This window comes from Anguilla rostrata, chromosome 16 (assembly GCF_018555375.3).
Source record: "Anguilla rostrata isolate EN2019 chromosome 16, ASM1855537v3, whole genome shotgun sequence".
Taxonomy (NCBI): domain Eukaryota; kingdom Metazoa; phylum Chordata; class Actinopteri; order Anguilliformes; family Anguillidae; genus Anguilla; species Anguilla rostrata.
In genome coordinates this window covers 14,438,341-14,456,474 of record NC_057948.1, presented here as the reverse complement: position 1 = coordinate 14,456,474, position 18,134 = coordinate 14,438,341, and the positions used below count along the sequence as shown (strand labels likewise).

General features: G+C 43.8%; 1 protein-coding gene across 3 annotated transcripts; it reads right to left on the bottom strand.

Annotated features, from left to right (window-relative positions):
• Nucleotides 1–296: 296 nt before the first annotated feature.
• On the bottom strand, nucleotides 297–16,999 carry LOC135242006 (endophilin-A3-like). Of its 3 annotated transcripts, none has more exons than XM_064312866.1 (10): nucleotides 16,780–16,998; nucleotides 8,128–8,196; nucleotides 7,871–7,943; nucleotides 7,573–7,716; nucleotides 6,948–7,081; nucleotides 5,715–5,873; nucleotides 5,105–5,208; nucleotides 4,772–4,893; nucleotides 4,290–4,325; nucleotides 297–2,275 (listed from the first exon to the last, which is right to left on the bottom strand). In XM_064312866.1, the coding sequence occupies exons 1-10, from the start codon at nucleotides 16,822–16,824 to the stop codon at nucleotides 2,070–2,072; spliced, it is 1,092 nt and encodes a 363-aa protein (XP_064168936.1). In that variant the 5' UTR covers nucleotides 16,825–16,998; the 3' UTR covers nucleotides 297–2,069. The 3 variants fall into 3 exon arrangements, with proteins under 3 accessions (XP_064168936.1, XP_064168935.1, XP_064168937.1); XM_064312865.1 differs by having other exon boundaries at nucleotides 4,290–4,328; nucleotides 16,780–16,997; XM_064312867.1 differs by lacking the exon at nucleotides 4,290–4,325 and having other exon boundaries at nucleotides 16,780–16,999.
• Nucleotides 17,000–18,134: the final 1,135 nt, after the last annotated feature.

Genomic DNA, 18,134 nt, shown 5'->3' with positions numbered 1-18,134 from the left:
TTATTACTGATTTCTATTGTTTCTCTTGTAAAGCACTTTGATCTGCATTTTATGATATGAAAGGTGCTATATAAATAAAGTTTATTATTATTATTTTTTTTTTTCCCCCTACTAGGGAATTACTGCACATCAATCCCAGATCTTCAAATTTACGTGTGCATTGTAAGCAGCTCTGGGTTACAGCATCTGCTAAATGCCAGTAAAGTGTGCACATCTTCTGTGCTCAGCTGACATTAGACTGATTTTGGAGTTTCTGAGGACTTATGACATCACACATGAAACCAAGAAAGAGAGAGTATGGTCAGCAGTTTCTTGTCATTTATTTACTCAATATAGTCATTCAAATACTCAGTTACAACATCTCTAAAATGGTTTTATATATTGTACTTTTTTCCCCCATCAAATCAGTTTGTGGGAAAAGAAACACATTAGAACAAGAGAGTTGAGTACAAAGCCTGGAATATTTTCAGCACAGAAATACGTTTGGTGCACCTCAGCATTCACAGACAAAGAAGTGTAGAATTTGGATTCCCGCTGATTTATCCTCTTACAAGCATACAGAAACTGCAGAGTTCTGTCAAAGCTCCTGAAATTTCATCAGAAATCAACAGGTGGCTATGCGCTCTTGGAGAACCAAGGTCACCAAGGTAATATTTCATAAATATTACACATTACATAAAATTATACATTTGGACTGACACACCCCCTGTGTTCACCACATTCAAAGAGCATTCATTCTTCCATTTGTAATCAAATTGTCTTTTATCAGACAAAAGATCTGTGCTTTCTTTAACTCAGTAATACAAATGTTTCACCCTGATACAATGTCCCTAATATTTTCACTCACAGAATGAAGTCTAAAATATGTAACGCCATCATAAATATTTTCATTCTTAAAATATTTAATTAGAACTATTAAAATACCATCATTCATTAAAATGCAGTTGATCCATTTCAACTTATTTATTTTTGCTGATGATCAATTTTTGCTTAATTGATCAAGCAATTGAAGGAATATGTGTACAAATGCAACTTTTGTGCCCAATGACACCCAGTCCTTCCTCACATGAAACAGGACGCGTCCTTATAACACTGTTTAAAGATAAACAGAGAGACAGTATAATCATTACGCAAAAATAAATGTAACTTACATATTGGTAAAGCATAAATAATCAAAGCAATTGTATACAACTTTAAGGGCTGTAGTTCCTATTAGTGGTCTTTCCTGGTGCTTTCAAAAGACGTACATTCAAAGTTCAGCCTGAAAGAAGAGGTAATGTTTGTCCATTAAACACAATGGATCACAAAGACATTTCACAGGACGGCAGCATGCCATCATTAAGCACAGGAGGACGGCACCGAGGACAAGACGGCAAGCTACACCTCATTAGCATCTGTGTTTCAACCCAGCACACTGTGATTCTACCACACTGCAGGCTATACTTTCCTACCCAATGCAGTACATTTACCAGGTACACTCAATTCCACACTGATCTGTACATCTGCTAAGCAGCCGACTGATTTTCCCCCTGAAGCACTGAAACCAAAGTGAGACTTCTGGGGAAGAAAGTGCAATCCACCGGAGTGAATTCTAAAGCTTCAGTGAAACAATATGGCACCAGAAAGCACTTGAAAGAGAAAGGTGATAAGGTCTAACCATCTGTAACACAGAGTCTGTAAAAGTCTCTGTGACTCACTCAGAACAGATTCACACAGTGAACACATTCAGAGAGGCAGAGCAAACTCAAGAAATTCAGAGAACTGCAATTAGTACTTCCACAGTTAAAAATAATTGTTTCTGAAACACTTAATACTATGCAGCGGGCAAGTCTTCAGCCTTTCCGCATAGAGGATACCATCTTTTCCCCATTTTAGTGCAATTCCCCATTTTAAAATGATGAGATTTCAAACGACGATTACGCTTAAGGTCGTCCAAAAGGTACCTGTCGATGTGCAGGGAGGACGCAAAGGAAATGTCTCGGGGCGTTTGAGCTGTAGGATGTGTGAGTGTGAGAGTATGAGTGTGTGTGAGAGAGAGAGAGAGTGAGTGTGTCATTCTCTACACTGGCTCACTGAGGCAGAGGTACGATCACTTCCACGTAGCTGACGGGGAAGAAGCCAGATTCCCCGTTGATCATGCCTTCATACCAGTTGTCATCCATTCGGCTGGTGAGGATGATTATGTCCCCCTCCTTGAAGCCCAGCTCCCCCTCATTCTCGGGTTCGAAATCGTAGAGCGACCGACAGCAGGGCTGGTCCATTTGCGCCTCCAAACCTGCAGGGAAACAGCAGACGGATCAAGGGATTCGGCCCACAGCTTAAACACCACTGCACTCCTCCAGGGGTAAAGAATAGCTTCCCTTCCACTAGATTACATTTATATAAAGAAATAATGTAACAAAAAATAGACACATGTACACCGGAAATCAGGGAGCTGCTGAGGGACGTTATGCTCTAAATGATCACGTTCATTGATTACTGGCCTATATCTTGGCCTGAGACTGACCATAAATCTGGTCAACAACCAAGCCTGGGCCAATGGACAGCTCCAAACACATTAGAACAGGTGATATATAGATTAGGGGATATGTGAAGCTGAAGGGCCAGGACTCTGGAGCAGGGTTTGACTCAGTGTTCTTGTCTGGGCCCTCTGGCCATGACAAAGATATGGAGGTGAGGGGTTCTGCTGGACAACATGGAAGAGGGGAGGGGAGGGAAGTCAGGACAAATGGCTTAACTGGCCACATTCTCAAATTACCAAACGAAACTGGTTAGTCTGTGAAATCAGATTAAAACAGGAAAAGACCTTGCGCCCCCGTGGGCGGGTTGGTCTTAAAATGAGGTGTGGTCATGGTAACTGTCTGCATATTGCCATTTTGATGCAGCCGAAAGCGTTTGTGTTATGACTAACCAAAACCTGGTCTTAAGTCATGTTGCATTGCTATTTTAAGGGTGCAATATTAAGATAGTAATGTGCCTACATAGGCGGGTGTATGTGCGTTGTGCATCCGCCTATCTGTTACACACAGGGGCACGCACAAGCAGGCATAATGATATCAAGATTGAAATGTGAAATATTATTGTGTATATCAAAAATACGCAATAAAAATAAAACATGATCCAAATTAGACAATTGCAGTAGTGACAAATAAAATTGGCCAATAGCCAATTTTGGGACCATGGCTATCTGTTAAAGACATGTCTGATGACATGTATATAGTGCGTGAATAGATACTCAATGGAAAACTCACAAAAACACGCACTGTAGTCAAATAAAAAGGTTCAGAGCACTGAGGACGCGCTTCAGATGTTTGCATAAATCAGGTGGACCATTACATAGTCCTCAAAAGCCAAAAACTTTGTCCAGGGAACACTCTATTTATTTGGACATTTTTAATCAATTTCTCTATGCAATTTAAAAAACAAAGATTAATTCAAATTTCACCATTTGAACTATTTTAACCATATTATTTGTTCTTTACTTTTTTTTAATTAAAGTGACCAGATTTCCATACAATCCGCCAAGGGGCAAATGCAGGTGATTTTAAAGGGAACGGAAGATGACGCTGATTGGCTCGAACAAAGCCACCGTAGAACTAGCACAAGTGGGTCTAGCCACAGCTTGAATGAACTTACAAGAAAATTAATAGCACCCTTTTCGTCTTTTACTTCACTCAGACACCATTATATAGGTATTAGTTCAAGTGGTTGTGTCAGAAATGGCTGAATGACAATCCAATGAATTTGCTTATCCAAAAAATGCTAATAATTCCAAAACCGTTTGACAACGTTATGAAGCTTGATGTGTATTACCAGTTACATCAAAAGTTTTAGCCCAATTCAAGCACTGACATCCAAATATTAAACAAGACCAGGTTAAAACCTAGTATATGGCTGGACCGAACCGGCCGACGTCACAGACATGCGCGGTGTAACTTTATCACTCACTCAGTCAGTCAGTCACAGACGTTTGTAGGGTTGGCCCCGCTGTTGCGGTCCAGCCAAAAATATTTTAAAATTCACAAAAAAGATTGCTACAATGACAAAAGCCCTCATTAGGAACATAAATATGTCAGCACCATCTTCGATTGGCCACCATTTTGTATTATATTTACTGATCTATTACTTTTCTCAGTCCCTCCTTAACCACATGCATTATTATAAAACTTTTTTTGCAAGAGGGTCACAACCAACGGTACAGTACTTCCATTGAAATTTGACAAACTCTGAAGTGTGAGGACTGAGTCCAGGCTGTGAAATGGATGTGAGCTTAACACTGAGACACCCACCTTTCCCATTTGCTGAGCTTTGGATGATCTGGGCATGATCTGCAATGAGTGATGAACACATTAACATAATACAAAGTCACGTTTTCAGACAAGAAACACAAAAAGAGAAGGGTGATCCATGGTAATCTTAGATTTGACAGACGGTGTATGTGACTGTACCTGTAGATTTGAGAGAAGGAGTGTGTAACAGTTCCTGTAGATTTGAGAGAAGGTGTGTGTGACAGTACCTGTAGATTTGAAAAACTGTGACTGTACCTGTAGATTTGTGAGACAGTATGTGTGCCTGTACCTGTGGATTTCAGAAATGGCGTGCATGATGGTACCTGTCGAATTGAGAGGTGTGTGACTATACCTGTAGACTTGACAGAGGGTGTGTGACTGTACCTGTAGATGTGAGAGATGGTGTGTGTGACAGTACCTGTAGATTTGATAGATGGTGTATGATTGTACCTGTAGATTTGACAGATGGTGTATGATTGTACCTGTAGATTTGACAGATGGTGTGTGCGTTATCCCGTTGGGCTGTGTGGTATCGGACTCGAAGCTGCTCATTATAGACTTGGGCCTGAACTCTCTCTTAGGCCTGGTGCTCGCTGCAGTTATCCTGCAACACACAACAAGGTCATGAGAACGGTGTTTGCATGTGTGTGGGTTTTCATGCTCTGTGTGTGTGTGTGTGTGTGTGTGTGTGTGTGTGTGTATGGATGTTCATGCAGTGTGTGTGCTGATGTGCAGTGTTTCGCTGCATGCGTCTTATCTGCATGCAAATACGTGCACAGTGTGTATTAGTGTGCATGTGTGCGCTTTGTGGGTACCTGTTGTGCAGTTTGCTGTTCAGATCTTCCAGTATTTCCAGGGACTGACGGTGAAACTCCAGGGCAGCGTCCATCAATGCAGCCAACTGGCTCACCTGCTCCACCTGCACAACCAATCAAACCAGAGTCAGTGACTGCGCAACAGCAACCTGGGAAGTGACCTAGTATCAGGAGGGCCGCTGAAGCATCTCAACCTGTCTTTAAGGGACAAATCTCTCTATATAAAGGACACAAGTAAATTAAACTTAATGTTACATCAGTATCAGTTAAGTTTCAGTGCAACATACCATGCTTTTGATTAAAGCAGAGACTATGAGATCAACCTGATAAAGTAAATGAAGGCATGCAGTATCTTCAACCTTTATTGAAAGACATATTTCTTGGAACTTAAATTTATGTTGGTACGCAGACCTAATATTTACAAGTAGCACAGCTCCAGTATCCTGCTCAGGTATAATGGTAGTGCTCCATCTGGGAATCAAACCTTTAAGAATAATGGCTTGCATTTAAATAGCAATTTTCTCAAACACAAAGCGCTTCACAGGGATGAGGGGGGACCTCCCCTCAACCACCACTGATGCACAGCGCCCACCGATCTCATTCTACTCACGTCACTCTCTAAGAAGTTGAACATGCTTCTCTCAGCCAGCTCCTTGCTTTCCTCAAACTTCTCCACGGCCTGTCGGATCTCCTCTTCTGGAACCCGGCCCTGCCGCCTCTTCTTGTAATCGCAGTCCAGCCTGCGGCCCTCCAGCTTCTTAAGGTGGTGCTGTGGAGCCACGGACAGACACACGGCCGATCATACCCGGCTGCGATAACTATTCCTCACATTACTGCTATTAAAGCGCAAACTTCCTACCAAGAACCGGTAGCCTGTCTTCAGCCACTCCTCCGCCTTACTCTCCTCTAAGTATCATCATTCACTGCCCAGGGAGAGCAAGTTCTATCAGCAGAGCGTTTAGTCCCTTCGTGATTTTGCATGATAACAGTCTGGTTTTCAGAGTTTCAGCCAGGTCTGTCTCTGGTGCTCATATAACTCAAGTGGATGAACTTAGGTTTTCATGCATTGTATTTCCCCCCAAGTGGGTCTGCATAAGAGCCCCCTGCTAAATGAATGCAATATCCTGCCCAAAAAAAAAAAAAAAAAAACACTCCTCTCCTCTGTAGCTCCCACCAATCACCGCCAATTGATATGTGGGGCACAAGTGTGGCCGGGTGCCACTGAAATGATCGATGAGATCATTAAAATGAGAAGTGCGACTGTGCACACAGCTCTGTGTAGCTGAGGTCAGGTGAAGGCCTGACGCTCGTGTTAACTGCGTTTTCCCCCCTGGCTCCACCGACCGGCTCGTATGTCACAGGCAGTCAGGCCTGCAGCTGCTCCGTCTCCGCTGCTGGGGTAACGGCGGCCTGTTTAATAAACAGAGGAACACGGACCGGCCAGCGGGCAAACAGCCCAGAGCGCGTACAGCAAATCTCCGGCAATAATCGGCTAATTGAATTTGCATACGTATTCATTACACAGCACCCAAGCTAAATCTGATAGAAAGACATTAAAGAATTAGAGAACACAAACATTTTTCTACTGCCAGAACTTTCATTACACTCTACTGTGGTGCCCTGATTTCTGGGTGTCTCCGCTGTGCTGTACACTGATTTTGGCGTGTCTGTGCTGTGCTCTGTGCCCTGATTTTGGCGTGTCTCTGCTGTGCTCTGTGCCCTGATTTTGGGGTGTCTCTGCTGTGCTCTGTGCCCTGATTTTGGAGTGTCTCTGCTGTGCTCTGTGCCCTGATTTTGGGGTGTCTCTGCTGTAATTTGTGCTTTGGGGTGTGTTGTTTCCCACCCCGATCTCCTTCAGGTCCTTCTCCTGCAGGTTCTGCAGAGGGTCGATGAAGTTGTGTTTCACGTTGATGTCCAGCGAGTCTTTCACATCCGCCATCTGCTTCATGGCCTCGCCGATATCGGCTAGAGCGCCCCCTACAGGGGCACAAATAACCACCATCTCACCACCACAGGCTCCCAGATTCACTGACAGGGGGACCTAGCACCTCTTAGGACAGCCCTCACCTGCACTGGCACACTTTATTAACCCTAAGGCTTAAAGCAATGGTACAGTGACATGTTCATCACCTCCGAGTGCACACACTTCCTCTGCAGTGCCTCCTGCAGGACGACTCCAGCAGGCACAATTTGACAACAACCTATGGTTCAACTTGGCCATCAAAGATAATGTTATGGACAGCCATATTTAAAATAAAACCAATATATTATTCCTATTTGCAGGTATTTTTGTGTTTACACACAAAATCTTAGTCAATATATATATATATTTTTTTTTTTTTTTTTTTTTTTTTTTTTAACAATTTCTCTCATTATTTTACACCTCTGTGGTTGGTCAGGCCAAACTGTCACACCCTTGGGCAGCCCTGCATTAGAGAAACTTTCTTTCACACACACTCCCAGCTCACCGAAAGCAGACTCCGGCCCCAGCTCACGCCCGTAGCGCTGCATGCAGTCTCCCAGGAGCCCCTCGGGCTGGGGGTACCCCGTGGTCTTCACCTGTCCTCGGATCTTACACACCGTGCTGAGCATGCCCAGTCTGGCCCTGTACGCTGCCAGCCAATCATAGACAGAACACAATGCCAATAACAGCAGGAAGTACAGCACAGAGCAAAAAGCCATGAATTAAAAGTTTTTATTATTCTGTAAAACGCAATGTACTGTAATACAGACATTTCTGTGAGAAGAATCAGAAGAATGTCTTACCAGGGTTTGGCTGAAGGTACTCTGTTGTTTTGGACAACAGTTCAAAAACAGATTTGTTGGTGACGTCTATTTTCTAGGGGGAAAAAAGCTGTTAGCAAAATATGTGCACGCAAACACATTTGTCATCATCACTAGCAGAAAGCAAAGAGACAGAGCTCAAACCAAGTGGGTCAAAGGAAACCGAAATTTCTCATGAGAGGGCACCTGGCCTCCCCCCACTCCTAAACACCTAAACCCCTACAACCCCACCCCCTTACCCTCTCCATCTCCAGGAAGTCTTCATCAAGCTTCGTCCCCTCAGCACCGCTGATCTTCTCACTGAATAGCTGTACGTGCAGTCAGAGGCAGACAGAGGGAGAGCGTCAGGATTGGTGCAAATCTGAAGAAGCCGAACGCTTAGGGGAAATGCGAAGGCTTTCTCTCCGGTTCCTGGCAGCCAATCATTAGCGGCCTGCCACCCTGTCAGCGCACTGCTGCGATTTCACACCATGGGCAGAGAACCTCGGCCCTCGATCACCGGCCTCCCCCAGCACTTAAACAGCTTCTCGGGTCACTCCCAAACTTCCAATGCAGCGCATTAGTGTGGAAGCAGCTTTACTTCCACCCCCACCCTCTCACACGGGGACCGTTTATAGAAATTAGACTCATTTCATGTTCACGCCTCTTAAAAGGCACCAATGAAAGCATTAATCTTGCAATAAACTGAGGCCGAGATTGGTTTCAAAATGCAGTTGTGAAGTGCTCTTCTGTGAACCCATTCAGATTTACAATCATACTGCCACTCGTCTGCAGCACTCTGGTATCTGGTACTGGTATATAGGCTACATCTCTCAGATATATACACCACACTGGTGTACAGCAATGCTGTTAATGCTACGTGCACCACATTATAATACATACAAGACTGGTATCACACAGCTACATGCATCACATTGCCGCCCAAAAATTCACCACACTGCTATATACACACCATCCTGGTGCAATCTGAGCACAATGCTATCACTGTTAAATGCTGTGATGTTTCCAATGCACTGCCTTACCGAAACAAGAGTATCCACAGAGTCTGATTCAGAGTAATGTGACCAAATATTCAATACTAACTGGGTCTGACACTGGGCCAAATGAGCAAAAATGCCCTGAATCTGGCACTCCACCATCAAAAGCAATCCAGTAACATTCATTGTGCTTTTCTGTTTTTTCAAAACTGTCCAATTAGATGAGCATTCCAATTAATGTACAGCCAATAATTTGTTGTTTTTGCAGAAATGTTTGTATATAAGCTTAAAGGTTAATAAAAACTAAGGACATGGCAGTATCGCAATACCATGTGAAAGTGTGCCTGTTTAACCGGTACAGCGTCTGTCCGGGTCCCTTTAAACCCACAGACATTTCTGTCCGGCAGTCTGAGAACACTTATGCAACCAACCCTACACACAGCTACCTAACCCAGTGTGACACACACACACAGCGTGGCTCACAGGTCACACCGCGCTGTGTGAGGAGGTTAAATATTTCGCATAGTACAGGAGGCCATTCTTTTGCAGCAGTAAGATTAAGAATATGAATGTGTCACGGTAAAAGGGCAATAAATAAGGCTTTCTGCAGTGCCAGCTGGGCCAGTCACAAATGGGTCAGTGTGACACAGCTGTGGTTTTACTGGGAATAAAGCAACAAACCATCTGAGGGACATGTGGGTTAGAGAAACCATCTGAGGGACATGTGGGTTAGAGAAACCATCTGAGGGGCATGTGGCTTAGAGAAACCATCTGAGGGACATGCTTCTAGAAGAAAATCTGGAGGCAATGTGTCAAGCAGAAAAGCAATGTGTAGGATATGTGGGTCACAGAGGTGCAGATGTGTAGCTGGAAGATAAACACTTGAGGACAAGGTCAACAAGAAACCATCTGGAGGACCAATGGAAAACAGAGAAACCCTTCGGACAACATGGTTTCCAGAACGGTTACCCTCTTGCCGTCTGCAGCAACCTGGCCCTTCAGCTCACAGCTCACCGCTTTGGCCACTGTGCCACAACGCAGGGGTGCGGCCTGCTAGAGGACAGCCAATGGCGTTTGACAGCAGTAAAACACTCACTCGGCTCCAAATGGCATTTTGATTTGTTTACTGAATATTTATTCCAACTCCAAACACCCTTTATGGGAAAGCCACCCTGAGGAGCAATCTCTCAGAGAAAGAGCAAGACAGAAAAACATATTTCAGCATAATGGAGATCTGGAGCAGCAAATAAAGACAACAATATATCTCACAATGTGGCTGTGGGTTTGTCCGCACATGATGCAGCTAAACACCACCTCTTCCTTCATCGCCATAGTGACAGGAGCTTCCTGCAAAGGCGGCCTTCAGTTAGCCTGAGAAAGGCGCAGCAGCATTTTATGTAACGGTCCCATTAATTAACAGCAGTCTAACGCACAGGAAGACAGAGCGGGCAGGACTGTGTGGCCTATGACTATGACTGAACGCGGCTCTCCAGTTACATTCATTAAGACAAAGAGGCTCCATGTTCCGGCTGACTCAGTCAGGAAATGTAATCATCTCAAGGACAGGCTGGGCCCTAGCGCTCCTCAGTTTCAGCCTGGGCCCCATCATTAGCTGAGCAACGCTGGGGAGGCGGGCTCATGAGCTGTTCAACAGGCACCTACTGGTTACCAGTCTCTCCTCTGATCAGCACTCCTTCTCCTGCAGTGTTACTGCGCAAACTGTAGTGCGTAAAACAGTCACCAGCAACAGAGGGCATTAGAACAATAAACATGCTCACGTACGCACTCCATGTATCACCTGTGACTAAAGCAGGTGTGTGTACAGGGCCATCAGAAGCTGGATTAAAGCTGGTCTAGGTTCATCATAGAGACATGCCCCACCCAGCACTCAGGCAATCAAGCCCCCACCCCCCCAGCCAAATATGACAGTCCTGCAGCAACCTCACCAAACACAGAACTTCATGAGAAACTAAAAAACCCGCTCCTGGCTCATGGCAGCATTCTACTTCAGCAGTTAGAAAATTCCAATCAGTCGGGTCAGAGAGAACGGGCTGTGTGACAGGGAGAGTGGGAGCCTGCAGACAGCTGCAACAGCAGGACGTCTCTGGAGACTTCATCTATACCATTTCATAATAAGGATACAACAGAGGAGACATTCTCAGGCCCCTGCATGCAAATTTATATAGCCTATTATTAATGACAGGGCACAAGTTCACACTATTAATTTAGTTTAATCGGAGTGGTACATTACATGCCACTGCCTTCATCCGTGTTTTATTGTTGTTAGTCAGCACGTAGTTATAAGTGCGTGTGCACCCAATCATCATAAAAATAACCTTTCATTGGCACATACTTACATACACTGTCTCTAAGATACAAAACAAAATGGGCATTGAGCAAGTAGACCTGATTTCAGTATGATATGCAGTGTTCTTCAATGGCTCATGAACAGCATGTAAAAGAGGGAAAGGGGGGTTTGGCTTAACCAGAATTTGTTAATGTGTCAATTAGCCCGGTGAAGAAGTGAGTCTCCCTCAGCCATGCCTGCAGGTGGAGAGAGCACACGCACCTGGGCTGTGTTAACTAATCAGTCCAGGTGCTTACAGGTGTGTTCCTCTCCACAGTACGGGGCCGGGACTGGAATCACATGCCAAGACACAAAGACAACGACAATGAAAAGCGAAGGAGCGGGTCAGCTGAACAGCAAGCATCATCGCCCCTCCCTCCCAGGGGTGTCACACAGCATGTGAGCATTATGTCATCGCTGGCACAGCAGAGTGGGAAGCATGCATCTCATTTTTCACCCAGTGATATTACAGAAACATTCGGCAGCATCACAAGCTGATGTTTAATGGGGAGAAGTGAACAGTGCACGTCTGTCGGAGGGTGGATCCTGTTCTCCTGTCTTCACTGGGCACTCTCACCATGTCCAAGCAGGCTAACTGTTTGGTTTGTTCTCTAACTCCCCTGTGCAAAATCAACAGAATGGCAGGCCAGAAGGCATGTGTAGCCAGTCCATCCAAAGTAAATGAAAAGACACATTAAAACCTGAGACTGCTTTGCTGAATTGTACATGAGCACACCCCTAAGATGAGCTAAGTCCAGGGCAGTCCCAGAAATACAAATCCACTGTCTTAATCCACTGATCAGAAAAGCATGACCAATGGTGTCAAAGGCCGCACTAAGGTCAAGCGGCACCAGAACAGAACTCTCGCCTGAATCAGCAGCCACCAATAAATCCTCAGTAACCCTAAGAAGGGCAGTTTCAGTGCTATGCAGCTAGCGAAAACCAGACTTAAATGTACAGGCTGGTTTGATTTTACAGGACAAGAGCAGAGAATGCCACTCAGATTGCATTTCTGAACATCAGCAGATACAATAGAAAAGGACACACCCTCACAACATCAATACAGATGTACAGTACAACTGAAACAGAAAGATCCAACAGCCTCACAAAACCTTCCAGCCTGTTTGGTCACTGATGGGGGTGTGGTTCCGATGGGAATGTAATGTCTTGAAATATGTGTATCACCAAGACATGAGAAAACATGACGCAACCGTGAAACTGAACAGAGAAGGCAAAGGCTGCATTTCACCAGAGCTGACTGTGTGTCCATCCAGCGACCCTGGTGCTCCAGCAGACCGAGGGCAGCAGCACCATGGACAGCACCGGGGGCTCTGACATCAGGACATGACCTCGTTCACAGGACTGCTGCAGCACCATGGACAGCACAGACCACCCTGGGGCCTCTGGGGCCACTGCAGTGGCTACAGCTCAAGGCTCCCATGCTGGCCTAGGCCATCAATTCCCTTTAAAGTCACACTAAAATTCAGCAACCTGCAAAGACCACACAGCACACTAGATCACAACCACTGGAGACAGTTAATAATGCACCGTAAAAACCGCCCCAATATCCCCAAATCAGCTCTTTTGACTTACATACATTCTCTAAACTTGAGTTTTGGATTCTGGTATAGACTTGGTCTCCAAGGGCCCAGATCCCATGGAGCCTATGGAGGGATAGCTTTCCATAGCTTGCTTATGCCGTTAAGAGAGTTCTTCTCCTGTAAGGGAACCCTTCCTTTAAAGAGTATTGCTAGATTTTTGGGAACCCTTCCTTTAAAGAGTAGGCTACTGCTAGATTTTGATCTTGTTTTTGGTCGGAGTTGCACGCTGGCAGAAAAAAGCAGAACTCCTCTGAATGGTCATGTTTTCCTGTCAGTTTACTGCCCACAGAGCGAGTGCCAGGTGCTAAATCAAACTCACACACAAACACAAAGGATTTGGCAGCACGGTTCAGCTTAGTGTGCAATATCATATATCCCCAGACCTGCTGACACAGGTGTCTGCGTAGTCTGTCTCGCTGAAAGTGGACCTGATCTGTCCAGATATTTTTATTTTTGACAGCACAGAGAAGACAAGAGACCCCATTGTGCAAATGAAGGACAGACTGCATACTTTTTCCACTCTGTCTTAAAGACACATTCCGCAACAACTCCTCACATCACTGCGCTTTCACACAAAGGATATTTTAGTAAGTCACATGGTTTCAGAGGTGGGAACGAGCTCCCATCTCACCCGAATGAAACTGGCTGCTTACTTGCATCAACGAGAAACGCTTTAGTCACAATTACCAAATGAGAGAATGAACATGATTCCAGCGTGCATATTAACTTTAGTCCTGTTCCTTTATTGATCATGCACTCCAGGGAACATGTACCCTGTCCCAATCTCATCATTTGAGGCGCAGTACAGAGATGCAGGGAAGGGAGGGCTGTACACAAACACTGAGAGCTGTCGGGTTGGCACAGTATTGCTCCATTAATTGTTCATTTGCAGCCATTTAAGGTGGTGTTAGAAACATGTGCCAAGTGCCAGCTGCACTACTGCTCTCCTCTTTGTCCAAACTGCTGTGCGACCTTAATACAACCAGAAATGTCAGGGCAGCACTGGGACTATACGAATGGCGCCGTCCGGCCAAGATGCATCCTAAAATAGATTCTTCCCCATGTTTGGAATTGATTTGGAATTGAGCACGTTATGTGATCAGTCGATCTGTGAAATAATTGACAATCACCATCCCTAAACTTTAGTCATATAAAAATGCATAAATCTTTGGTAACAGATATGCGCTCAGTGGTGACAGGCATACTGAGAGGGAAAGACTCCCTCCCTGGCCCGTCCCCAGAACACAAAGCAGAGCACAGCACACAGTGCCAGATGGGAACGCACTGCAGGAATTTTGCAATTGCACTCTATTATTGATTTGCTTAGAAGACACCCTTATGTACCAAAGCTAGCAGGGCTCATGTTTCTACACACGATTCAGACAGTTCATTCAGTACCGAAACAGTTCAAGCTTAAATGTCTTGCTGAAAGGCAGAGACTGTAGAGCCACAGTTGGAATTCAAACCTGCAACCTTCCCATTACCTGTCAACCTTTAGGCCACGCCGCAGCACATGCCTCTGACATGGTTAATACTGTGACACTGCATCTGGGTGAATGTTTCCAGAATCCCTCGTAAGTTAGCCTAACATCTCTCTCAGCTGTGCTGTTTCTTTCCATTTTGATTCAGTGAAACAGAATAGCAAAGCAGGGCTGGCTCACTCTGTGCAGACACACAACCAGTGGTGTCCAGGTCCAGCTCTAATTAAGCCAAGTGGCCTGGTGCCATTTGTACTGAATTACACAAGCAGCCTTCAGTGCATTTATCAGCTCCCAATGGCATGTGGGGAGTGTGTTTATCCTGGAGGAAAAATTCCAGGCTCATTTAACATCATAGCTGACATTTTACCCAATTCAGAACAAACTAGGATCAAAACAACGTGCTTTCCAAGCACTGCATCTGGACTAAATTCTCTTTGAGTCAGGAGTCAACAGCGTGTACACCATCACAAGTAAAGCTCTGTGATTTCTGACCAATGAGAACAAACATGACACTGATTTTGAAAAATACCCTTATTTAATTCATAGATATCATCGATTTACACAGCTGGATATTTACTGACTCAAATGAGGGTAAGTACATTATTCATACCTTTGAGTGGTGTACTTAACCAGTATTTAACCAGGAATTCAAATCCACAGCCTCCAAAAATCTATGACCTTTTAGCTAGTAATCAGCACAGCCAAACTTGATCTGTGTGATTATTAATGGGTTTGTTTATGACTCACAGCAGCAAATGAGAACACAGCATTGAAGAATCCAGGAAGGGAATATATACATGACTATGAGAAAATGCTTTAAAAAAAAAAAAAAAAAAATGGAGCCAAACAAAAGCTAACAGGACTTTTCGGGAAAAAATATACTACTGGATCAGTCCTTAGGTTTATCTTCAATTATATTTTCTGGAGAAGGCAGCAGCTATGATGTGCACACAAATCTGATGGACCTTCACTCCACAAATATATCCAAATTATACATGAAGTACATATTGAAAGCTCCATAAGCTCTTTTCTCAACGCAGTGATGTGCCCCATGGTCTGAAACACAATCGTGACAGTATTGTTGCTGACTGATTGACAGCAAATACTTGACCATAGCATTACTGAAGGGTGAAGGGTTTTCGTCAGTTAGGCACTACTTGCCTCCCAGTGCAGTGGTGACTCTGGCTGAAAAACCTAGCAGGTTTTCGGACTTCAGATGGATGACGGCGCAAGCAAAGAATGCTTTCAGTGTCAGGTGTTTTTCTAAGTTTCACGCCATGCGTTTTTAGCCACATATATTTATTCTTTAAAGCGCAATGTTTTCACACTGGACAGCTGGTGGCCACAATACCCTCCCTGGAGTTCTAGTAACTCCAATGACGCAATCGCGTAGCACTTTCCCCGAAGAACACTAGCTTTGTTTTTGCCAATTCTTGCAGCAATATAATATGTCCCGTCTGAAAAACTTTAGAACATGCTGACTTGCGGTCACGACAGGAAAACTAGAAATTAATTAAGAGACAAACAAGGGACCGGCATAATAAATGAAACGTAAGGTAAAATCCAAACGGGTATTTAAAAATACAGTGGCGATGAACACCCTTGCCTGAAAAAATATTATACACAAAAAATTACAGCGTTATAAAGCATTTGTTTTCCCAAGGCCTTAGTGGTAGGTACTAGCTCGCTACACTCGGATGTTCTACGGACCCAGATGGTCTTGCTGAATTTAACCCGTTCGTTAACGTAAATGAAATACGCGGCGACCACAGACACGAACAACAGGTTGTGCAAGCATATCAAATGGCCTGATTCTGCTTTCAGCTCATCTCAACGAACACAATAATTGCATGGATCACGCAAAATAGATCATGACGACAACGCTAACATTTTACATTCACATGCATCATTTAGCTAGTTTACTACGGCTAGCGTATGTATCTGGAAAAGTTATCGATATTTAGCTAGCTAGTTGCGCATGTATGCATTTCTTTGGCACGATACTAAGCAGAAGCCTACGGCAAATTATGCTCTTGCCTAGATATGTAACAACTATTTTGGAACCATGAGTTTACTTAATTTATTGCAGTTCCACTGGCGATTATTTATCGGGTACAAACTGATAACAGTGTCTCACCGCGTGGAAAAACGTCGTTTGCCAACCGCTGCGTTTGGCCAATTAGTACTTAGCATGCCTGCTTCACAGCTTTAGTTCACGTTAGCAAATAAACAAGTTCAATATACATCGGTAGCTTACTAACTATTTGCTAACAATGTTTCTAATCCTTGTAGGTTATAACAGAACCATATTTACAAAACCAGCATGCAAAATACACAGAACAACAGCTGTGGTGTTGTCCCATGTATTGTTTGCATGTTATCTCTACGTACAAAAGCAAATATACCCATAACTAAAATGTTAGCCAGCTAACTTAACTAACGCCAATTGTGGTGGAAAGGGGGACCATTGTGGTGACTGGCTTACCTGACTGGCTTTGTGAAATTGCTTCTTTAGCCCGGCTACCGACATCCTTAATAAAACAGATATCGTACTGCAACTGTGTAATTATAGACAGCAGAGATTGTAAAGGGCCTAAAAGAAGATTTAAATCGTGGGTAAATTCAGCTAACCGACACAAGCCGCTCTCTCCAACCTGACCATTCGTTCTGTCGATACTACCATCACAGGCTCGTGTAAAAGAGTAAATTCCAAGATACGGAGCTACGTCATAGCTTCACTAACGCGATTGGCCGAAATGTTTAAGCATAATCATGAGGACTCGTGAGCGAGAGACCGTTAGGAGGGAGGAAGGAATCACCTATACCTCCTGCTGTGGAACATCAATTAAAGGTCAATAAACATGAATAATTAAAGATATTCAAATCCTAAATTTTCTAACGTTTGATAACATCGACCTGATAGTACTTACACGTTTGTGAATATCTATGTATCTATCAAAACGAAATAAATTATTTACCGTAAATGGTTAGTTGGTCATAATCTCACTTCACCTTTAGTGTAAGCATTGGATAAATATTTGTATTTTTGCCGTAAATTACCAAGAATTCTACAATGGTACAACATAGGGAAAGACAGCCTTTGTGCTTAATAGTTATGAAGGTTATATATTGTCGAGAGGAGCCAGTAGGCGTATGCACATGAAGCTACAGACAGAGTCATGCAGCAGCATTAAAAATATGCTTTAATAGCTTGTGTGTTTGTCAGGACATTATGAAGTGCTCACTAATGAGCCACTTTCTGAAAGCTTCATGACAGCTTTCAGGAGCTATTATTTGCCACATACCCATTCAATTAAATGAGCAAATAGAAAATTCTTTGACATTTCAGATTACCTTTGTATTGCTCCCTTCAATAAAGTAATGTGTTTTACATAATAGACGTATTATAGTTTGTGCCAGTTTGAAAGCATTTGTCACCTTTTCAGGTGGAAGCTGACACATGAATTGTACTGTGTCAGCCGTATGTGATGTAAAGCCACCTGTTAATAGGTGAAAATGGGTTCCCAAGCACCCAAGGTTTGTTTCCATTATATACTATGCAAAGCCTCTACATCAGAGGTGCACAGCTCCAATCCTGAAAGGATTTATTCCAATCAGCTCTATGCATCAATGCATGGAGCTCTCCCAGATATATCAACATTTTCACCAAGGATGCATGTAAAGTCTTCAGCTGTAGCTCATTAATTTATGGAACATAAGAACAAATTAAAGACTGGGAATTGGGCAAATTACATTAAAAAGAACAGAAAAAGTTGGCATGGCATTTTGAGCAGTGATGAACAAGTTGTCTGTTGTTTATCTGTTACTTTCCATGCCTAT

What these genes read in the sequence shown, in the direction of transcription:
- LOC135242006 (XM_064312865.1), bottom strand. Translation starts at nt 16,824, where the DNA reads ATGTCGGTAGCCGGGCTAAAGAAGCAATTTCACAAAGCCAGTCAG. An exon ending in AGGACCTGAAGGAGATCGGG is followed by an intron (nt 5,874 to 6,947) that starts GTGGGAAACAAC and finishes GTGGCTCCACAG; the next exon opens with CACCACCTTAAGAAGCTGGA. An exon ending in TCAACTTCTTAGAGAGTGAC is followed by an intron (nt 5,209 to 5,714) that starts GTGAGTAGAATG and finishes TTGGTTGTGCAG; the next exon opens with GTGGAGCAGGTGAGCCAGTT.